This window comes from Mustela erminea, chromosome X (assembly GCF_009829155.1).
Source record: "Mustela erminea isolate mMusErm1 chromosome X, mMusErm1.Pri, whole genome shotgun sequence".
Taxonomy (NCBI): Eukaryota; Metazoa; Chordata; class Mammalia; order Carnivora; family Mustelidae; genus Mustela; species Mustela erminea.
The window spans coordinates 17,461,080-17,485,438 of NC_045635.1; the positions used below are offsets into that span (position 1 = coordinate 17,461,080).

At 38.2% G+C, this 24,359-nt stretch overlaps 1 protein-coding gene across 4 annotated transcripts in view; it reads left to right on the forward strand.

Annotated features, from left to right (window-relative positions):
- The window catches only part of MBTPS2 (membrane bound transcription factor peptidase, site 2), a 78,786-nt gene that overhangs the window by 34,474 nt on the left and 19,953 nt on the right, over nucleotides 1-24,359 (forward strand). The window contains exons 10-13 of one of the 4 annotated variants that reach the window (XR_004282497.1): nucleotides 1,339-1,414; nucleotides 2,962-3,180; nucleotides 12,002-12,099; nucleotides 23,102-23,245. Coding sequence is in view for 3 of the 4 variants with exons in the window: in XM_032330370.1 (XP_032186261.1) it covers nucleotides 1,339-1,414; nucleotides 2,962-3,180; nucleotides 12,002-12,053 (347 nt within the window). In the remaining variant the exon portion in view is untranslated. Of the gene's footprint in view, nucleotides 1-1,338; nucleotides 1,415-2,961; nucleotides 5,880-12,001; nucleotides 12,174-23,101; nucleotides 23,246-24,359 lie in introns of those variants that run through there. The other 3 variants (XM_032330370.1, XM_032330371.1, XM_032330372.1) reach the window with 3 other exon arrangements.

The following is a 24,359-nucleotide window of genomic DNA, read 5'->3' on the forward strand; positions in this document are numbered from 1 at the left end:
TATTCTCCATGGCAGAAACTCAGTACAAATCCTATGTTAATTTTATTTATATAAATGTGACCACTTTTCAAAGTCTTATTGACTTGTTCTTAAGTGTTGTATGAAATTTACCATTAGGAAAATAATCTGAATTTATGAAGCAAGATGGAGCTGATTCCCATGTCTGCCTATAGAGAGTAATGTATTTTCTTTTCACCACCATTTATTCCCAAGTCACATAGGTGCTCTCTCAGATGTTCTCTGAGAGCTTTTTACATCTCTCTAAACTCCCAAAACAGTGGCAAGAGCAACATATCCCAGAGAATCCAGGAGTTATCGAGTTAAGACTATAATTTGTGTGTAACACATGAATTTTATATGAATATAAATTTCAAAATTGGGCCAGCATAATTGTTTCAACAGTGGCTACATGATTGGACTAAATAGATAGCTTCTCCATATGGATGATGATCATATGATCCAACTCATTTTGCTCTTTTTTTTATAACAATTGCATTGAAATATAATTCACATACCATGTATTTGACCCTTTTAGAGTGTACAATTGAAGAGTTTTTAATATATTCAGAGTTGTGTCGCCATCACCACAATCTAGGTCTAGAATATTTTCATCACCCCAAAAAAGAAACCCCATATCCATTAAGCAGTCAGTTCTCATTTCTTCCCAACCCCGCCCCCCACCTCTTGGCAACCACTAATCTACTTTCTATAAGTTTGCCTGTTCTACACTTCATATAAGTAGAATATTTTGTGACTGACTTCTCTCACTTAGTATAATATATTTAAGGTTCATCCATGGTGTAGCAGGCAACAGTATGCCCTTCCTTTTTATGGCCAAATATTCCATTCTGTGGACATACCACATTCTCTTTATTCATTCCTCAGTTGATGAATATGTAGGTTTTATGTTACTCTTTAAAACGCTCTCCCATTGCTTCATAGTCATATTCTGAGTTACAACCTGGGTCATTCTTCTTTTTAATTAATAGTTAGAATTAATATGATTTTAAGGTTATACCTCTTTGAAGGATAAGGACTCTTGATAAATTCTGCCATAGTTTTTAAGTCAGTCTCTGTATTTGGTAGTCATACTTGGTATACAGTTGAATATAAGTACACACTGGGACATGAATTTCTATATTCCACTATATTTATTAGGTGTTCTAGAATAATTGTTTTGTATGTGGGGCATATAGGCTGCCTGCATATGTTTGGGAAGTGCTTTCTCAACCAATGTAATAGGCTAGCCTAATTTTTGACCATATAGAAAAAATTTTTATAATACTGTTACTTACCTGTATGAACAATATTCATTATTCCTTATTTTTCTTTTTTTAGTGAGCATCACCAGTTTTATCCCACGTTTCAACTTTCTAAGCATAGATCTGCCTGTGGTTGTGGAGACATTTGTCAAGTATCCTTTCTGGTGTGAAGAATGTTTTTAAAAGTGTTACTTGGAACATGATCAGGCTTACCTTGAATAGAGCATGCATGTACCTTATAATATCGATTGATTGCTAACAACTAAAAAGGAGACTTTAAAGTTGAAAAAGATCAAGTTGTAACTAGGAGGCAAGAAGTCACAGGAGAGAGAGAGAGATCTGGGAAGGAAAAAAGTTAAGATATGGAAGAAAAGGAACCGAGACTATAAATTGGGAGTTGAGAGTTGAATTTACTGATCTAAGGCCCCTTAGTAAGTTTATAAAGATTGAAAGCTTCAATTTCTACCACGGTGACGAATTCTGCCCTGTCTGAGCCTGTTAACTCTGACTAAATGGAGGAATGAGAAAAGGAGATCGAATTGGTTTCCACTATCAAAATAGCAATTCAGAGGACAATATCTTGAGTTCTTCAGCATATTTTGTTTGAATATAAAACTTGATTTTTTAAATCCATCATTATGAGGAATCTGAACAAACTGAGCAGTTTGTAAGGGTTCTTTCTTTTTGTCACTTTTTTAAAAACTTTCTAGATTTTAAGTTTGTATCTAAGTATGGATCTTTTTTTTTAATTCCATTGTAGTTAACATTACAGTGTTATATCAGTTACATGTGCACAATACATATTTTTGTCGCTTTTAAATCATCTTCATTTCTTTCCTCAATAATTTGCAGAAATGTGAAAGGGAAAACAAATGAGCAGTTACTGGAAAATATGTACAGTCAAGATTGTACCTTGTAGATTGTACTTTTGTCTCAGAGATTTATGATAGACATAACCTTATAGATGATAATAAAATAGTTATAGTTATATTTACTCTATCACCTCATAGATAATAGTAAAACAGAGTTGAAGGGGCCAAAATCTTCATGTTTCCTAAGATAAGTTAGTACTTTGTAAGGATCAAAAAGTGATTTTCCCTTATTTCTAATTAATTAATTTCTAATTAATTTCCACATTCCTTTCCCTCCTTGTGTCATTAGAAGATTGCAAAGACTCAGTCTTCCTCTGAGTTTGTTATTGATTGCTTTAGTTTGCAAATGGTTGGCCTTTATTTTTCTAGTCAAGGTTTTTGAGCTTTAAAATAATATAAATGATTTGTTTGAAATAGTAGAGATCTGGATTGCCTGGGTGGCTATCAGTTGAGCAGCCAGCTCTTGGTTTTTGGCTCAAGTCATTGTCTCAGGGTTGTGGGATTGAACCCCCCATGGGGCTCTTTGCTCAGTGAGAAGTCTGCTTCAGGATTCTCTCTCTCTCCCCATCTGCCCTGCCCCCTTGCTCACCCACGTTCTCTCTCTCTCTCTCTCTCTCTCTCTCTCTCAAATAAATCTTTTAAAAAATAAATAAGTAAATACCAGGATCTAAGAAGGAATATCCTATACTAGTGGGCAGAAATTTAAAGAAAGGAGGGAAGTCAAGTATAATCTCAAATGTAGTCCTAGTAAAAGATCTTCTTCTGATTACTAAATGTGTGTTTTCCACTCAGACTTCACAGTCGGCTCCTTAACCCATTTCAACCAGGTACCTGATTTCTCTCTCAGGAGCTCTGGCTATTGTTAATGCAGTGCCCTGCTTTGCCTTGGATGGTCAGTGGATTTTAAACTCTTTCCTAGATGCTACCCTTACCTCAGTGATTGGAGACAATGATATCAAAGATCTGATAGGATTTTTCATCTTGCTTGGTGGTAGTGTACTTCTGGCTGCCAACGTGACCCTGGGACTCTGGATGGTTACAGCACGGTAATGTTTGCAATCATCATGCAGAATTATACTTTATATGAAAGGGAAAGCATTTCCTTAAAATTACATTTTAACCAACAACTTTAAGCTCCTCCTGTATCCGAATATCCAAACTCTGGAATGGGGGATAAACAGAAGAAATGAAAGGCATAGTCCCTGACCACATCCTACTTTTAAAGATTGAACTTAACAAATTTCAAATGCTTGTGAAACAATTTCTAAACAAGTGAAAATTTATATTAAACCATTCTGTGTGACTGCATATCATACTGCAGTAGTGTAAAGGAGAAGAGATTTGAGTGGAATTAATTGGGGCAAACTTTCTGAAAAAGCATCATTAACCCAGATTTGAAGAAGACCAAACTCTGGCCAAGTGGAAGGGTGAGCATTTCCTTGGCCTACATCTCTTGTCTTTTTTCTTAGTTTGAAAAGTATTTTGAGATTTATTGATATATTATTTTGTACTCTGACAACTGAGGTCTGATTACAATTAATAAAATTCTATAAAAGCATCTGCTGACATGAAAGGGAAAATCTTTGTTAAATGATACCAAATAAGGGAACAAAGTAGGAAGTAGGGCTTACAGTGACACATGCTTTGCCCTACAAGAGTTGCCTCTTTGATAAAGTGTCCCCGTACGTACCCTCATAAAGCAGCACTGTGTTCTGACATTCAGAGTGAGCTATAAGAAGTATCTTCCACTTGCAGCATGTGAGCTGAGGAAGTTAAAGTTGAGCGTCAGAACTGAGCCTGGTCTTCTTACAGATCACGAGACAGATCTGCTGCAGTCCTGGTTACCATTCTCCACAAAGCTTTGAAGCTCAAAACCCTTTCAGGGTAGACGTTTTCTCTTGTGCTGCTGGGGTTATCTGGGGCCTCGGTCCTGGGTTCTTGCCTTCAAGGAGCAACTACCTTAAGCTCTCAACCATACTCTGTCCTCACCAGCAGCTTCCATGTTTCTCTGTATTGACTGTAAACACCCAGTCCTTGCTTTCCATCTTTCTCCTAAGCTACCTCTATGGGTCCACAGAAGACTTGGTAGTACAGTGAGAATGACTACACATGAGTACAGATGTGGATTTGCCAGAGCCTGGGAACTGACTCTTGAGCCCAAAAGAGCCCTGAGTAGTTCAAGGTCTTTTGGACTGGAGCTGGAACCCTGGAAGACCCAGGAAGTCAACAGGCCACTGTGAAGCTCTTGGTCTTCTAAGTGTCTGAGCGTACTGTTCTTTGTTGAAAAATACGTGCTTCCTTCATACACTCAAGAACATTAACAACTGTGTACCCAACTTTTTCACTAAGTGAGGCATTCCATGGGGTTCACCTTTTTCTGATTATTGAGCTGCTCTTCAGCAATAAAGGTTTTTAATTTTTAAGAAGTTCTTTAGACTGTATTGCAAGTTTGCCTGCCTTCTTAAATAGAAATTATTTATTGAGTATACTGTTAAGATTTTATGAATGACTTGATGTCATCAGTTATTACCACTACTAAAATCATACAAGTTATTCTTTTATCCCAGGAAAAAGGTGGTTGTTGTATTCTTAGGTAGATAGTCATTCAGGATCAAAGTCTGTTAGCAGAGAGCTCAGACCTGTTTAGATAGTAGAACTTGGAGAATAACATGAAATACTTGCATAATTAATTTGATAACATGAACTATGCAGTTTACTAATGAACATGTTGTATATGTGCAGGTCAGTTTTTTAAAACAGAAAAAAATTTTAATAGAGGAAATCCTACCCATTAACTTCTTTTTCTGGGTGGGGAAAAAAAAAACAACAGCTACAACCAAACACCTCACTTTCTTGTAGCATTTGAACATCTTGGTCTCTTGCTCTATAGGGTCGGGATTTGAGAACCACTCTTATTAGGATAATGAGCAGATCAGTTGCATTTGCATAGAAATGGCCTCATCGTGTAAGAAAGGAAATATTATCTGTTGTCTCTTAGCTTGATTGTGGGCACTTCTAGAGCAAGGACCATGCCATACTCAGCTTTGCATCCCTGGCACAGTGCATGAGACATCATAAATACTTAATAAACGTGGTCGAATGAATGATGAATACTGGTATTTATGGATTAGAAAAGCATGTTTCTATTTAAGTAAGCTATGAATAGTATTATTGAATATTTACTGTAAATATATGTTAACAACAAAATAACTTGGAAGGTCTTTGTGTCCCTAATATATTATCATCTTTATGAAAATAACCCATTTTGGTTAATATAGAGCAATTAGAAAAATGAATTACTTTGAGGATTTGAAAAAAATGTGCTTTCTGTGTTGTCACGTTGTTCAACAGTACTTTATTTTCAGTGTTCTGCTCTACATTGTTTACATTTTCCACAGTTTTTTAAATCACCTACAATGTGTAAAGAACGTATATATTCTTTTCATCTCAGTTGGAAAAGACATGCGTTTAAACTTGACCTTTTGATAATCGTTCTTATAGGGTCATTGTCATCTATTCTAACAGCAAATTTTAGACAGGCACTTCATGGATACATGGCTCTCCGTCATCAGTTTGTCCTGTGGTATTTATTGAATGTCCACATACTAATTAATGGTGCACAGGTATTTTTTTCTACGGATCTTTCTTTCAACTATGCTGTAATTCATTCTTAGTATTCAAGTTGAAGATACCATAGCCACTGGCATTTGATGTTTAGCAATAAAAGAATAAATGTGTACCAGCACTCTGTGTTTTATCATATCTATGTGTTGTCTTTTTTTTAAAAAAAAAGTGTTCTTCTCTACCAAAAGTGTTCCCTTTACATACAGTGTGATCTTCGTTTTTAAATTCTTGTTTCTAAAAGCAACCTTCAGTTTCCACTCAAGCAGTCCTTATATGAAAGTTGTTGCAGGCCACAGAAAGAAGTCTTAAAAAAATTGTATTTATTTGAGAGGAAAAAGATAGCGAGAGAGAGCATAAGTGGGGAGAGGAAGAAGCAGGTTCCCAGCCGAGGAAGGAGCCTGATGTGGGACCCAATCCTAAGACCCTGTGATCATGATCTGAGCCGAAGGTGGACACTTAACTAACTGAGCCACCCAGGCACCTGAAAGAAATCTTTTTTAAATAAGATTCCTGTGCTCCCACTACTGTTTTAGAGGACTGTTACGTTTCCTTTCAGTAGTGTCCAACAGAAGTCTTCTCTGTTTCTTAGGAATTCATGGAAAAGTATTTCAACTCTGACATTTGGTTCATCTTGAACTTTTGCTCTAGCACTCCCTCCCTTGTCCACAGTGACAGCCTCAATCTCTCTCTCCCTCTCTCTCCCCCTCCCCACTGTCTCTCACTTACCCTCTCTACACCTCCCCCCGCCACACACACACACACACACACACACACACACACACACACACACACACGGGCACATATTCTCTTTCTAGATTACCTAAAGGCCAGATAAAATAGACTGGGAATTTAGCCCAAATCCCGACTGGCTGGCATCATTTCCCTCCTCCTTTTTGCCTCTGATCCCATTGTGCTACGATTAAGAGCCACAAGACTAGATGACTATTATCGAAACCAGTTTTTTTAGCAGCTTAAGATAGAATTAAATACTATAAAACCTACCTGTTTAATATGTACAATTCACTGGGTAAACTACTTTTCTTTCAATGACTACTCAAAAAAACAATAGTATACATAAGCTTTAGTATAAACTAACTTTTAAGCAAATGAACATGTGATATAACACTGGAAAGTAAGAAAATGTTTCATTTATTTCACAGCTTTTAACTTGCAAGTGGTTTTCAATACTAGAATAGAGTTTAAATAAATCATTTTTTTAAAGATTTTATTTATTTATTTGACAGAGAACACAAGTAGGCAGAGAGGCAGGCAGAGAGAGAGGAGGAAGCAGGCTCCCTGCTGAGCAGAGAGCCTGATGCGGGACTCGATCCCAGGACCCTGAGATCATGACCTGAGCCGAAGGCAGCAGCTTAACCCACTGAGCCACCCAGGCGCCCTAAATAAATCATTTTTAAGGTTAAGCATGTAAAGGGGTACCTGGCTGGCTCAGTCAGTAGAGCATGCAGCTCTTGATCTCAGAGCTGTGAGTTCAAGTCCCATGCTGGGTGTAGAGATTACTTAATAATGCATGTGAAGGTGCCTTGGGTGGCTCAGTCAGTTAAGCATCCTACTCCTGATTTTGACTCAGGTCATGACTCAAGGCTGTGAGATTGAACCCCATGTCAGGCTCTATGCTGGGTGTAGAGCTTGCTTAAGATTCTATCTCCCTCTCCCTCTGCCCTTACCCCTGCTAAAAGAAAAAAAAAAAGATAAAGCATGTGGATATATTTTCTTTGAGAAAATACAGGGGTTTTTTTTAAGTTTTTTTTTTTTTTTTAATTTGACAGATCACAAGTAGGCAGAGAGGCAGGCAGGGGCCCGGGGAGTCAGGCTCCCTGCTAAGCAGAGAGCCCAACGTGGGGCTCCATCCCAGGACCCTGAGACCATGACCTGGGCCAAAGGCAGAGGCTTAACCCACTGAGCCACCCAGGCACCCCGAGATAATACACCTTTTTAATCAGTGTATTTGCAAGCTCCTCTTGGTGTTTTGGCCATATCTTAGTTTTATTTAGCTAAAGATTGATGGATATTCAATAATCATCCCTTCTTATTAACTGATCGTTTCTCAGATTTTTCTGCTGATGTGCTCTTGACACTCTTCAGAAGAGAGAAAAAATGTAGAAAGATCTAAGAATAGAACCCTCTAATTGGCTGTCCATCCTACAAAATTGAAGTCTTGCTTTATCTTAAGTTTATGTAAATTTTGCACTCAGTCTAGTATCTAAAACCAGTTCTCTTAAAGATATGAAACTCTAAACTGTGAAAGAATTAGATGCTAAGAATATTAATATTTTTTCCATATCTAAAACACATTGATAGAAGCAGTTTATAACAGCTGATCTGTAGACTAGTGACAGTCTATGATGGTGTTTTTGTCTATCTCTAGTGAAATGAGAAAAATATGTTAAATCTAATTACAAAATAAGGCAAATATATTTTTGTTGTTATAAGGTGCCTGCTACCCTTTATCAAGGAGTTCTCCTTTATTTAGATTATGGAAACATATACTTATTAACTTAGCACTTCTAGATTGCTCTGCAGAATGTCTAACTGACCCTCATCAGCAAGGCATGAGGGTTCCATGTTTCCCCATGCCCTTGCCTCCACCCGAATTGTCTGACTTTCATGTTCTCACAGATGTGTACAAAATGTATTTACTTTTAATTGGCATTTCTCGATTAATAAAGTTGGGCATCCATATACTTGTTTAGCCACTTAGATTTTTCATTTTGCCAACTGCTTATTGATATCCTTGGCTGGGCTGTCCATTGAGTTTACTAAATTTTTCTTATTGATCCTTAAGAATTTTTTGTATATTCTAGATTAGGAGTCAACAAACTGCAGCCTGCAAGCCAAATCCTGCTCACCACCTAGTTTTGTAAATAAGGATTTCTTAGAACATAGCCCCATTCAGGGGCACCTGGGTGGCTCAGTCATTTGAGCCTCTGACTCTTGACTTTGGCTCAGGCCATTATCTTGGGGTCTTGGGATTCAAGCCCCTCTTCAGTCTCCGCACTCAATGGGGAGTTTGCTGGAGATTCGCTTTCTCCCTCTGCCCTTCCCCTGCTTTCTCGGTCTCTCTTTCTCTTTCTCAGAAATAAATCAGTATTTTAAAAAAACACAGCTACATTCATTCATTTATATATTGTGTATGGCTCTGTTCATGCTACAACAGCAGAGCTGAGCAGTTCCAACAAAGAACATATGACCTCCAAAGCCTAAAATATTTACTAACTGTTTATAGAACAGCCCATGTTCTAGATATCAATCTCTTGTCCATCTTAGATGTTGCAAATAATTTTTCCATCTGTCACCCATTTATAAGTTTTATTCATGAGGTTTTGTCATTGAACAAGTGTTATCTTTAGTTTGATACAGTAAAATCCATTAATTTTTTGAGTCCTGTCCTTTCCCAAAGTCACAGTAATATTCTACAATTTCTTCTATTTACTTTAGAGTTGTACTTTCACAATGAGATCTTTGATTTCTACAATATATGGTGTGAGGTAGGAAATCCAGGTTCCAGGTTTATTTTTCTATGTAGCATGAACTATTTTTAAAAATGGATATAACAGGGGCACCTGGGTGGCTCAGTGGGTTAAGCCACTGCCTTCGGCTCAGGTCATGATCTCAGGGTCCTGGGATCGAGTCCCACATCGGGCTCTCTGCTCGGCGGGGAGCCTGCTTCCTTTCCTCTCTCTCTCTGCCTGCCTCTCTGTCTACTTGTGATCTCTCTCTGTCAAATAAATAAATAAAAATCTTTAAAAAAAATAAAAATAAAAATAGATATAACAGTATTTTCCTTTTTAAGATTGTTAAAGCAGTTTACATGAAATTCTTAATATGGTGCCTAGAATGTTCAAGATATTATATACTTAAATTACTTATTTTCATAATGCAGAATTATGACATAAATTTGCCTTGACATCCCTGATCACACAGTGGCAGATCCTGCCTCCTTTTGATATGCCTCCTTGGCTTCCACGGCCTTTGGGCTCGCTCTTGTTGTCCAGATGATTTCCAGTCCTTGATCCTTTAAAATATTTCTTCCTCCAATCAAAATGAGCCAAAAATCATAATACTTAAGATGTTGGCTAAAGATTTTGCTCAGTGAAACAATTCAAAATGACCTTTGTGGGTATGTGTACTGATAGTAACTTGGGCATTTAAACCTGCTCTTACCCAAACATTTTAACTCAGAAGGACACATTGTGATGAACCAATACGAGAGAGAATTTGAGATAGAATGGACTTTGAGGACTACATCAGATTATAGAAAGCTGTCTACTCTGTGCAAAGTTTAGGATATTGTATTTCAAAATAAGCTATTTTTTTTACGTGTTCATTTTATTTTGCATTAATTAATTAGGAAAGAGGCTAAGCTTTCTTTTTTAATGTGTGTTCTTATGTAGGTTTTTAAATCCACATCATTTGTCCCTCTTTCCCTGCAGTAATCATCACCTTCTTACTACTTTTCATTACTCAGGACTCACATTTGTTGCAAGAGTTTACAAATACATTTGACCATACCTTACCTTCTCTTATAGGTCCCTGACTTTAAAACTTTATTCCGAACATTGTTTTCTTCCCTTTCAGTCACTTTGTTTCCCTCCTTTAATGGCTTCTAATTTTCTTTCTAGGCTGTATGTATCACCAGAAATCCACAATGGGAAGTGGGTAGCACTTTGCAATTTACAGAATGTTCACTTCTCCAGTCCAGGGCATCCCCTTTTTTGTTACAGAAATACCTGGGAAAAAGAAGTTGATAATCAGTAATTTACTTGGAGAGTATAGAATTGGAACAGAAGGAGGGAGATAATGTGATTCCTTTGGCCTTTATAGAAAAACAATTTTCTTACTAAAAAAGAAATACACATTTGTTATAGAAAACACCTTAAAGTAAATTGTAATTGGAAAAATAGGATTATATTATAGATTAACTGGTAAACTGCTTTTTAAACTTTATCATGTATTATAAACAATTTTCAATGTTATTAATACTCTAGTGTTATTTAAATGGATATATAATATTGCAGCATTGAATGTACCATATTTTTTTCTTTTTTTTGTTGTTTTTAAAGTAAGGTCTATGGCCACCATGGGGCTTAAATTCACAACCCTGAGATCAAGAGTCACATGCTCTACCAACTGAGCCAGCCAGGCACACCTGAATATGGCATAATTAACCAACCCCTATTATTTCCAGTTTTGCAGTGTTATAAACAGAGCAGTTAGGGACATACTTATAACTGAGTCTTTTTGCATATCTATGATTTTTTGGATAATTCTAGAAACTCTTACGATAATCTTAAGAGAAAAATTACTGTCTCAAAATGTGAATGTTTTATATATACATATTGCCTTGTTGCGTTTACATTTTTTCTCTTAATTAGATATGTAAAATAGCATCTCATTTTAATTTGCATTTCCTTGATTAGAAAAAAGGTTGAACATTTTAAAATGTATTTATTGGCCATTGTGTTATTTTCATTTATTGCTATCCTTTGCCCGTTTTTCATGGGAATGATTATTGTCTTACTGCTTTTCACCATAAGCTCGGCTCTGCCATTTGATTTGTTACATGTGAATAAATTAAAACTACATTTAATTATAATGCTAATGCTTATTTTTACATTTTTATATATCCTGATGTGTCAACCTTTGCCTTATGTTTTCTACCTTTGGTGAAATGTTTTCAGAGTCTTCTCAAGATTTCATAAATATTCACAAACATTTTATGATCATTTTATGACTTCATTTTTTTCAAATATTATAATCTTTAATTTACAAGCAATGTATTTTGATGTTGGTGCAAAGTAGGAATATAACCTTGTGCTTTGTTATCCCCAAATGATTAGCCAGTCATCTGAAAGGAGATGGCTAGTCTTAAGAGATATTTCATGCCAGCCAAGAAATCATGAATTTATATCCTTTGGAGAGAATGGATATAATACGTGAAATTATCGCTCATTTAATAAACCATTCTTATTCATATAGGAGGCAGCTATTTATTATTAACTTTTTCAGTTTAGTAATACAGTGAATTGAGAATATGTCTTGTACTTTAATTGACAAGAGTCCTTAAATCATTTTTTTCCCTGAGGCATTTTTAGTTTTATTGAAATAGTGTTTCTCATTCCTAAGCAATATAGATTAGCAATCTGGAGATTATCCTTAATATATATATCATTATCTAAAAGGTATTGTTTTCATCATCTTCTTAATTATTTTTTTGCTTCTTAGATTTTCAAGCTTTAATTCCTCTCTCTGTGGATTGTTTAATATTAGTCTTTAAAGGTTAAAAAGAAAACTGTCTTTGGAATAGATGTCCAGACTTTAAAGTAAGTATCTTATCTTCATCTGTTTTAATTATATAATGATTAAGTTTGAAACACTGCATTCCTTGATTACTTGTTCACATTTATGCATTTTTAGTCATAATTTAAAATCATGAAAATAAGAGATAATGAAGATATTATGAATTTGTATTTTATTTCTTATAAAATTTGAATAAGGGTGCTTTTTTCCCCATTCAAAATGTTTTTCCTCTGAGATCATTGTAGTTGGTTTTTAAATTTGCCAAATTTTAGAATATGACTCTTGTAAATGCGCTATTCCAGGAGATGGTTATTGGATTTGAAATTTCCATTTTTTTGCTTATTCCCTTTCTATAGCCACTAGAACTGATACAAATATTCTTCCATTCATTTAAAGAACCATTTATTGCATACTTACTGTGTTCTTGGCACGGTTCTGGGCTCTGGGGATACAGCAATAAATAAGTCAATTTTTTTTTCTTTTGTATTTTGTAAGGAAAAAATACCATTTATTTTTAAAACAAAATATATATGCTAAGCATTACTAAATGTTGCAGGCACGGGGTGACAAGAGATTAAGCCAGGAAGGTTGGTAGAGGCCAGGTCCTACAAATATGTTTTGGACTTTAGCCTAATTGCAAATGGGAAGTGTTTGGAAGTTTCAAGCAAAAGAGTGACATAATCATATTTGCATTTTGTGGATCACCTTGACTAAGGCTAAAGCATAGATTGGAGGGAGGCAAGTCCGGAGGCAGGGAAATTAGTTAGGAGACTATTTCACTATTTTTGGCAAGAGCTGATGGTGATATAAAATAGGATGGTGATAGTAGAGGTTGAAAGAGAGAAAGACAAATCAAAAGTAGGATCCACTCTATTTGATGGTTTCATGTGGTTTAGATTCAGGAAGGAGTCAAGAAGACTTCAGGTTTCTGGCTTGGACAATTGAATGGTGGCTAGGGAACACCAGACACGGAGCAGTTCAATTTGGAACTCTTGAGTTTGACTGCCTGGGAGAAGTTCAAGTAGTTTGTTGGACTGACAGGTCTGGAACTCTGTAGAAACTAGTTGGAGACACCATGTATAAGCTGATTTACCCCAAATATGTGATTAAACCCATGAGAATGGATAGTCTAGGAGAGAAGAAAAGGAAAAGGAAAGAGTAGGTGTCCTAGGACAGAGCACTCAGGAACACCAGCATTTGGGTAAAAAGGGTACAATGGAAGAGGAAAAATGAAATTTAGAAAATTAGGAAGAAAATCACAAGTGAGAGTTTGGTATTAGAGAAACAAAGGGAAGAGAATGTAGCAAGAAGATGTCGATAACATGAGATGTTACTGAGAGAGGCTGCCAGATGTCCATTTAGCAGTTCATAGGTGATCTTGAGAGAGCAGCCCCAATGCAGCACAGAAAGCTGAGCCTAGCTGTTGTGGATGGAGGGGTGGGGAGTGGGGGTGCAGGGAGAGACTGTAAATGCAGAAAACGTACCCAAGAAATTCCATTGGGCGGGGTGCCTGGGTGGTTCAGTTGATTGGGCATCTGACTCATGCTGGGACTATATGTTTTGGCACATGTTGTGATCTTGGCGTCGCGGGGTAGAACCCTGGGCATGGTGCAGAGTGAACTTGAGATTCTCTCTCCCTCTTTCTCTACCCCTTTCCCTGCTCATATTTGTTCTCTCTCCCTCACTCTCAAATAAATAAATAAATATAAATAAAATCTTAAAAAACGAAGTTCTGTTTGGAAGGGGTGGGGAGAAATGGGACTTGGTAAAGGATATAGAAGAAAGTGTCAGTGTTGTTACTGTTTTAGCAATAGGACAATCATGGGCATGTTTTTGGTGCTGATGGGAAGAACCTAAGAAAAAGAAAGCAGATCGTCAAGGGAGGAGATGGGCTCTAGAGCACAAGTAGAGCAATAGCCTTCAGCAAGAGAGATGCCCTGTGTCAGCGGGGGGAAGAGGAAACATGGATGCAAATAGAGTTATCTTGAATCCTAAGTGTATAGTACAGGCTTGGCACAGAGTAGGCACTCCAGAAGTCCTTGTTGAGTAAGATAGAGTTCTCCTATAGCTGCAAGGAGCAGTTGAGCCAACCCCCCTTCTAGATAAGACACACTGGCAGAGGTAATTGAAGAACAGGTACAGAGTACTCAGCTCTGGGATGATAGCACTGAATTTCCTGATTTTGAGAATGTTCTATGTTTACCTAAGTTCTCGGAAAACACAGGGCAGAAGTTTAGAAGTTGAAAGGGTCCAGAATAAGACAGTCTGGCATAAAAATGATTTTGAGCTAAAGACATTTGAGTTCCTAAAATGCCTTATCTGCCTAAAAGCAGGGCTTCCCAAAGGAACTCAGTTGTCATGAATCTCCTACCAGGAGCCCCTCAAATCTTTTCAAACAGGCATTGACACAAAACTATCATATCTCCCACCAGTTCTTTTAGGAGCCCATTTATCTTTCCGAAAAGCCATTTGTTCTTTCATAAGTGCCCTTTCTCCCCTCCTTCTGAGAAGTCATTTATTCTCCCATCAGTGACTCTGTGCTCCTATCTGCCCCCTGGTAGATGCCAGAGAAGCCTCAAATTCAAAGTGCCTTGAGTCACATTTCTTTGTGAACTCCTGTGCTGTGTGTGTAAATAAATTTATTTTTTTCTCTTGTTTATCTGTCTAGTTTAATTTGCAGACATCAAAATATTAACCTAACAGAGTAGAGGAAAAGTTTTTTTTTTTTCTCTGATAGACTGAAGGGGCATGATACGTGAAACTTACTCTCACATGGTTCAGAGGGAGAGATAATAAAGCCAAGATGGCAAAATGTTGTGTTGCCTGTGTGGCTCAGTCGCTTAAGCATCTGCCTTGGGCTCAAGTGATGGTCCCAGCGTCCTGGGATCCAGTCCTGAGTTGGGCTCCCTGCTCAGTGGAGAGCCTGCTTCTCTCTCCTTCGTTCTGCCTGCTGCTCCCCCTGCTTGTGCGTGCTTTCTCTCTATCTCTCTGTAAAATAAATAAATCTTTCCAAAAAATGGAAAATGTTAACAATTGTTGAAGCTCGTTGAAGGGCATGAGGGAGTCATTTGTATTTTTTTTCCTTTGTATTCTTGAAATTTTTGTTTGAAGTTACTTCAAAATAAAATGATTTTTTTTAAAAAGAACCAGCTTCTGCATTTATTGAATCTCCACTTTTTAACTTTCTATTTTATTTGATTCCCAATTTCAACACTTTTTATTTCACAGCTTCCTATAAATGGCAAGCATGAGGGATTTTAAAGACAGAGCTGCTTTTTGGATTTGGGCAAATTATATCCTTGTGTTTTAATTTCTTCTTTTTGAGAATGATACCTTCAAAACTTTGTTGTGTTAACTGAAATAGTCACAAAGTTGGCACTCAATAAATGTTTTCCCCTACCTTTCCAGGACCAGTTCAAATTACAGTGCCCTATGGAACCTTCCCTCATCACCTCCAAGATAAGTTATTTTGTATCACCCCTACACTTAGCTAAGTGGCTCTTTCATACATTACATCTTTGAATTCTCCCAATAACCTCACAGTCATTTTCTTTGCCTTATAGATTAGGACACTCAGTGAAGTTAAATGACTTGGCTAGGCTCACACAGTCAGTCAGTAGAAATGTAAGGATGAGAACTCAGGTTCTTTTAGTTCCAACTCTTGGGTTTTTTGTTATACCATAATTTGATATTTCTCCTCAAGTGTTGTTTTTAACTGTGGTAAGACATACATAACATAAAATTTGCCATTTTAGTTGTACAGCATTAAATACATTCATATTGTTATGCAACCATCACTACTGTCCATCTCCAGAACTCTTCATCTTGAAAAACTGAAACTCCATACCCATTAAGCAATAATTCCCATTCCCCCCTCTCCGCAGCCCCTGAAAAACTACCATTTTACTTTGTGTCTCTGTGAATTTGACTACGTGGCTACCTCATATGAATGGAATCATAAAGTATTTGGCCTTTTGTGACTGTCTTATTTTACTTAGCCTAGTGTCCTCGAGGCTTATCCATTTGTAGCATGTGTTTTATAAATATCTGTACTCATGGCATTTACCTATGATCTCATGTGTCCTATTTCATTTCCTGGTTATAAAGTCCTTGAGGGCTGTGACTCTTTGTTTCCCCTTGGTATGGCCACCCTCAAAGGGCCTAGGTCAGTGAGCTCTCTTGAGCAGATGGCTAAAGCCACTCTATAAGGTAGAAAATGAGTCTCCTTCTTATATGGTACATTCCAATTTCACACCTACCCTCAGCTACTGGAGACAAGAAGACGGATGAGCAGAACTGTTCTCTCTACTATTACAGTGGAAGGCCAGACATAACATAAAAAATTTCCCCAGGTTTGGAAGGATGGCACAGGAATTTTACTCATGGATTTTTAGCTCCCTGCTTACTGTAAAAATCATATATGCAGTAGTCTTTAAAAAGAGGAAAAAATCTTGTAGTCCTATGAGTGAAAGTTTGGTAATGTTTGTTTTCTCCCCTGAGAAAAATAAAAGTGGCTTGCCACATTCTGGTAAGAATGAACTCTTTGGATGATTGGTCATCAATCCTTGATGTCATCGGAGTGGAGTGTGCTGGGGATACATTTGCCTTTGCCATGCTATTTGATTATTACATAGTTCCTATACATATTAAAGGATAGAAAGAGGAGAAATGGAGTAAGAAATATTTTGAGTCCAAGTTTTAGCTCTGCCACCTACTCGTGACTTCAAGGAGGGGAAGACTTTGCAGTCCCTTCTCACTAGTACACCCATGCCTTCACCCCTGTGGAGTAACAGAACTTCAAGGGCCAACCTGGCCTCGGAGACCAGAGAGACTGTAGTCTTGTCAGGAGCAGCCCCAAGAAACTCGAAGGCCTTCATCCCTTTGTCTAACAGAAGATGCTGCGGGACCACATGCCACCAGTCCTACTCCTGAAGCAGACCTCTCAAGGAGGATGTCCAAAAAGCAGAGGCCACCTGCTCCTCAGGAAGAAAGGCTCTGCCCCAACCAGCCTAACTCTTCTTCAAGAAAGGGTACTCAGAAGAGACACAGCCTGAGGCATTCACCCATGTGTTTCTGAGCCAGGATCTCTACCACACTTCAGACACTGGAGGCATAAAATAATTGGATTCAACCTGAAAAGTAAAGTTGTTCAGTATACTAAATGACTTCCCCCTGGGTGTCTGCAAAAACACAAGTTTCGAACATGCAGGCTCTGTGGAGATCAGACAACACACACTATCTCAAAGGATCTTCCTTCTTTTTTTTTAAATTTTCAAATCAAAATGGGAAGTACAGGGGCACCTGGGTGGCTCAGTCGGTTAAGCTTCAGCCTTTGGCTCAGGTCCTGGTTTTGAGCCCCACATCGGTCTCCCTGTTCAGTGGGGAGTCTGCTTCTCCCTCTCCCTCTGCCCCAACACCCCTACTTGTGCTCTCACACACTCTGCTCTCTCTCTCAAATAAATAAATAAATAAATAAATAAATAAATAATCTTAAAAAAAAAAAAAAAAAAGATCTGCCCGAGCCAAGAGATAAGCCAGAAAGAAGAACACAGCTAGAAAGTTTGAGGTCAAAATGGAGGCAGCCAAAGTCTTTCATTTTCTATTGTGTCGTATAATCCATGTTTCCAGCTGTGTCCTGCTACAAGGAAAACAAATTCTTATTGAATTTATACAAATATATATTGCCATAAAAATATAGAAACTCTCGAGGAGCCTGGCTGGCTCAGTCAGTGGAGCATGTGAACCTTGATCTCAGGGTTGTGAGTTTAAGCCCCATGTTGGGAACAGAGATTACTTTAAAAATAAAATCTTTTTAAAAAAAGTTTAAAGTCTAAAAAAAAAATAACACTGACAGTTTCTGAATTCTGGGATCATGTAGGGACAAAAGATAAATGTTTCAATCTGTTCACAAAAGTACATTTTATCAAGTTGTTATATATCAATAAGCTTAAGAGTACTTTTTTTAAAATCTGGAAAAACAAAGCATTTTTTTAAAAGCTCAGCAATGTTTTAAACAAAGTCATAAAAATTGTAATTACCCTCCTCAGTTCATGTGGTTCCATGTTAGTACTTTTTGTTCTACTTAAATCCAGTTTTCCCTGTTTTAGAAATTCTTACTCATTCAGTTTTAGGATCTTAAGGTTATCAGAAACCTATACCCAGAGGTTTTCTATGAGTATTTTTGAATATGAAACACATTTGTAACAGCATCAGAGTAAAGTACCTGTAAAAGAACATTTCAAGTTAATTACATACCAGGACGTCAGATTTTTGGCATTTCATACGATTTTTAGAACACTCATCTTAATAACACATATACTCACAGTCTAAGAGGGTTTAGTACCACTTTTGAGAATTTGCTCCTCATGTGATTTAACATACCAAATAAGTCTAATTAGTTTAATGTCTCACAAAAACTTTAAAATGTTCCATGGGTCCATTTTAACACCACAGATCGTGGCCAAAAGACTTTATTTTAGAATTTTGATTTTGTGGGGCACCTGGGTGGCTCAGTTAGGTGTCCGCCTTCGGCCCAGGTCATGATCCCAGGGTCCTGGGATTGAGCCCCAAGTCCGGCTCCCTGCTTAGCGGGGTATCTGCTTTTCCCTCTCCCTCTGCCTCTCCCTGCCTCTCATGTGTTCTCTCTCTCACAAATAAATCTTTTTTTAAAAAAATAATTTGATTTTACGAAGTATGTTAAAAATATTTAAAGGTTTGAACATGTGATTAAAATCACAAATTATTACAAAATGGTATTTATCTATTTAACCAAAGTGACAATAAAATATATTAAAGGCAAGTACAGAAGGTTATATAATAGTAAATAAAATTTAGCTTTTTTAATGTTAAGACTCAGGGTTTTTTTAAAATTTTTGTTTTGACTTTTTTTTTTCAAATAATCAAAGACTTGACAAAAAGGAAATTATTTTGGCAAAACATAGAATACTTGTTTTTTAGGCAAGTAACTTTAATTAATTAATTTATTTATTTACTTACTTAATTTTATTTGACAGCGGAAGAGAGAATGAGAGAAAGCACAAGCAGGGGGAGAACAGAGGCAGAGGGAGAATCAGGCTCCCCACTGAGCAGGGAGCCCAGTGCGGGACTCCATCATGACCTGAACCTAAGGCAGATGCTTAACAGAGTCACCAAGGCACCCCTAGGCAGAAAACATTAAAGGTAAAGAAAAACTTTCGTTTATAATTTCTTATTAAGAACGATAGTTCTTAAGAATTTCTTATTAAGACCAATAGTTCAAGAAAACTCCATCCTTTTAGTAAAGAGAAAGCACAATTCTCATTTTTGATATTAAAATTCATTTACTTTCTTAAATATATCTTAATCTTAGCCAGTATTGACCACACAAATTCCTTTCAAAAGATTCCTTTTGTATAAACCTTCTGCAATTCTTTTTACATTCCCATTTGTCCTCAGTTTTCCCACTTTATTTTTTTTTAAGATGTATGTATGTATGTATGTATGTATTTATTTATTTATTTATTTATTTGACAGACGGAGATCACAAGTAGGCTGAGAGGCAGGCAGAGAAAGGGCAGGGGGGGAAGCAGGCTTCCTGCGGAATAGAGAGCTCTATGCGGGGCTTGATCCCAGGACCCTGGGTTAGGGTTGACCTGAGCCGAAGGCAGATGCTTTAACCCACTGAGCCACCCAGGCGCCCCAGTTTTCCCACTTTAAATGATCAGCCTCATTTTAGGACAAAATCATTTTCTTTCCCTCAACTCAACAAAAATGCATTTCTATTCCCTATACTACTTGTTATCAAAAACAAATGTCGTATTTTCCTTGCATACAGAGTTATTCCCCTTATTATTTCCAGTAGTCTCATTTACATTTATTAGAAATCATAACTTTTTGAAAACTTAGTTTCTAGTGAAAACTGGTAAGCAGTTCTGAGCCATCTGCTACATAATTATTCTTTACATTAGCAAATTTATGAATACATTTAATATTTCCAGAAATGTGCTTTTTCATAGTATAATATTTCAATAAAACAAAGCCAAGTTTACTAATAGACCCGTATTTATCTTTAGTTTCTCTGTATAAGAGAAAAACAGATAAATTTCTGTTTAGTACTTGATGCTTTATTATTTTGTCTTATTTGGAAATGATTTAGGTATTCAATAAATGTAACTTAACTCATCATTTAACTTAGCAAAAGTTTTTAAGTTTTAGGTTACCAAAGATTTTGAAACTACTTACAAGTTTACTTATAAGCCTTTGTACATCTATTTAATCTACTTGTTCTTAACAATTACATTTAGATTACCCACAAAACTTTATGAGCCATTGGACAAAGTCAACCATTACTCTGGGGTTTTTTGGACAAATTTTCCAGCAGAAATGACAGACTTATTTGACTTTCAGTGAACACAGGCAGACTATAAGTTTTATATTTAATGCTGTTAACTCTAAAAATGTGTGTTTTAATTTAATCAACAACCTTAAATTAGCTTTCATATTGAATACTTCCCCAGATTATGTGAAAGTGAAAAACATTTGGGTTAGTTTTTGTCATTCTGAGTTTTATATGCCTAATCTTACAAGCTCTTGCCTTCAAACTGGCTACATACATCCCTTTTACAAGTTAATTTTAGCAATACTGTTGGGAGTTAGTTGGACAGGTAGGTAGTCAGGGCCAGAGTCCCCAGCAAGAAAATATGGAGTCAGGACAGCTAAGATAAAACACTAACATCTCATTTTACAGCTTAGACAGGACCACACTAGCATTCTGCTTTGCAGCCTTTGCAGAAATGACTTCAGCAAAACGTCCTAAAATAAGGCAATTAACCACAAAGCATTTGTCTCTATTATAGGCAAGAGGCAATTAAGACATAAGCCTCCAGATGTGAGCAAAAAGGACCATCAGCTCAGAGACATTAACCTAATAGGTAGACAGATATGTGGCCAAAGCCCTGATTGCTTAAGAAAGTTCTGCAAGGGGCACCTGGGTGGCTCAGTGGGTTAAGCCTCTGCCTTCGGCTCAGGTCATGACCTCAGGGTCCTGGGATCGAGCATTGGGCTCTCTGCCCAGCAGGCGCCTGCTTCCCCCTCGCTCTCTGCCTGCCTCTCTGCCTACTTGTGATCTCTCTCTGTCAAATAAATAAATAAAATCTTAAAAAAAGAGAGAAAGTTCTGCAAAAGAATTCATAAAAACCCTTAACCTTAGAAACTCTGAGGGCAACCCTTTTGGGCCCACTTCTTCTCCGGGAGCTTTATACTCTTGTTCAACAAACGTTGCTTTGCTGCCCACCACTCTGCATCTGGTCTACCTCTTCATTCTTCGAAGCAGTGTGACCCAGAACCACAGGCACTAAGGGGACAAAAATCATATAATATTTACATGAACAACCTATATACTTTTTTAAAAGACTATTTATTTATTTGACAGAGAGAAACACAGCGAGAGAGGGAACACAAGCAGGGGAAGTAGGAGAGGGAGAAGCAGGCTTCCAGCGGAAATGGGAGGCCAATGCGGGGCTGGATCCCAGGATGCTGGGATCGTGACCCGGGGCCAAAGGTAGATGCTTAACAACTGAGCCACCCAGGCACCCAACCTGTATACTTTGAGCCTATGGATTAGGCTGGAGTGCTCCCTGTAAGTCTTGTAGGGAAAGGGAAGTTACAACAGGCAGGTGAAGCTGGGTTTTAAGAAGGGGACTTTACAGGGCACCTGGGTGGCTCAGTGGATTAAAGCCTCTGCCTGCAGCTTGGGTCATGATCCCAGGGTCCTGGGATTGAGCCCCTCATTGGGCTCTCTGCTCTGTGGGGGGCCTGCTTCCTCTCTCTCTCTCTCTCTCTCTCTCTCTCTCACTGCCTACTTGTGATCTCTGTCAAATAAATAAATAAAATCTTAAAAAAAAAAGAAGGGGAATTTACTTTGGATGTGGATTTATTTTTTTCTATTTTTTAAAAAAGATTTTATTTATTTATTTGAGAGAGCTAGAGAGAGAGCACAGGTAGTCAGAGCAGCAGGCAGAGGGAGAGGGAGAGGCAGGCTCCCTGCTGAGCAGGGAGCCCGATTCGGGGCTTGAGCCCAGGACCCTGGGATGATAACCTGAGCCGAAGGCAGCTGCTTAACGGACTGAGCCACCCAGGTGCCCCTAGACATTTATTTTTAAGTCATAAGTCTAATTTCTGTTGTTTCATCTTGTCAAGGAGATCCTTAAGGCTAGCCACTATAATAATAAGACAGTTGAGAGCTGTCTATTAAAAAAAATGTTCTTTTTTTTAAGATTTTATTTATTTGACAGAGAGAGACAGCGAGAGAGTTAACACAAGCAGGGGGAGTGGGAGAGGGAGAGGCAGGCTTCCTGCTGAGCAGGGGGCTCCATCCCAGGACACTGGAATCATGACCTAAGCTAAAGGCAGACGCTTGACAACTGAGCCACCTAGGCACCCCTAAAAAATGTTTTTAATATAACCAATTTAAAGGCTCCATCCTTCAGCCATTGATGAGTAGGATGTATTAATAAACCAATAAGCCTTAACAGTTTAACTGGAGATGCAAGGCATCCAAAGAGGGGTTAGATGACACAGCATTCATGATTCAAAAGTTAACTTCTAGAATTCATCTGAGAAAGCAAAGGCCTTTCTTGCATATGAGGGAAGGATGGTGTAGGGGAAACGGTCTCTGGTCCTCACAAAATCGTGAGAAGCCTTCAGTTAGAGACCTGGTCATCTGTGACATGGGGCAGGTGTTACTGGAATGGGACTTTCCAGCACTGACAAGCAAGGAAGGTTGAGAAGACAGGGTTTCCTCTGGGCGGGAACCTCTTATGACAAACTTCCCACGGCCGGACAGAGAGAGTGAGCCTTGGATCTCCGTGTATTTGACTGGCCACCCACTGCACTCAAGAAAGTGCACCCTCTGAATGGTGGAGACCAAGAGAATATTCTCACTGCTCACAAAGCAAGGCTCTTAAAAGAGGACTTAAACTACCTCCATTTGACCTCAAACTTTCTAAATTGATTAAGTTCTTCTTTCCTGTTTATCTCTTAACTCAGGCAAAAGACCTTGTGGGCAAAGCACTCCTGATGGGAACCAAAACTACTCCTTCAAGCAAGAAGGACTGTCCTGAGCCAGCAAGACCCTGCCCGTGCTTGACTTACAGGACAATGATCCACTTGACCTTCACTGCCTGCCTGCAGGTACCGACCACCTTTGCCCCACATTTTCCTGATGTAAACCTGGAAGTATTTTTAGCACTTTGGTGATAGTCTCTGAGATGCTAATCCACTGTCCTCTTGGTGTTGGCCTCACTGAAATAAATTCCATTCTTGTTTCACCACCACTCCCTTCTCTGCCTTTGGATTTTCAGTGGCAAGTGGCCAAACCTGTTTGTTCTGTTTGGGAGCCCCAGAGCCAGGTGCTTTTGCACTCCTGTGCCCCGGCTATACTCTTAGACATAGAACACGTGACTGGGCACCTGAGTGACTCAGTTGGTTAAGCATCTGACTCTTGATTTCAGCTCAGGTCAGGATCTCAGGGTCATGGGATCCAAGCCTATGTTCAGCCCATGTTGGGCTCCACACTCAGCAGGGAGTCTGCTTGGCATTCTTTCCCTCTCTCCATCTCCCACTCATGCTCCCTCTCCCTCTCAAATAAACAAATAAATCTTTAAACACACACACACACACACAGGACAAGAGGGAAAGGACAAATCTCTTACATGCACATTAACAGCCTTGGCTAGGCTTTGGGTCTCTTGGAGCCACAGCCACACTAATACTTAGGAGGGAAGTGCAGTGAGGTTAGGAATTATGTGTTGTTTTACAGTATATCTCATTGCATGGATGTTTTCTTGAGGTTCAGGGGTGACATAGTGTTGATCTAACCTGTTCTGTGACAACTTACTGGAATCTTCTTGAGGTGGTAAACACTCTAACAGTTTTTAAGTGTTTGACTTAAAACACTTAAAATTTTGCAGCTTCGGCTTCCAACACGTTCCTTAGCAACAGCCTTTACCTCAAGCGGGCATTAAGGGACACTGAAGACAAGACAAAGGGAAACAAAAACCATCTCTGGGAGGAAATGGATCAGGGACCAAAGAGTACTCTACCAAATATAGCCAAAGAGTAACCTAGCGCAAGGAACTGGTTCCATAAGTATTTTCTCCTGCTAATCTAAACTTAGAGAGAAAAAGGCCTCTCACCGCTCTGGTTCCATTTGCCTCCACAGATAGCAATTCTAGGAGACGTACGTGGTAAGAAATCTTACCTGCTACTGGCTGAATGTCAGATGTCCCAAGGGTCTCTCAGGGTG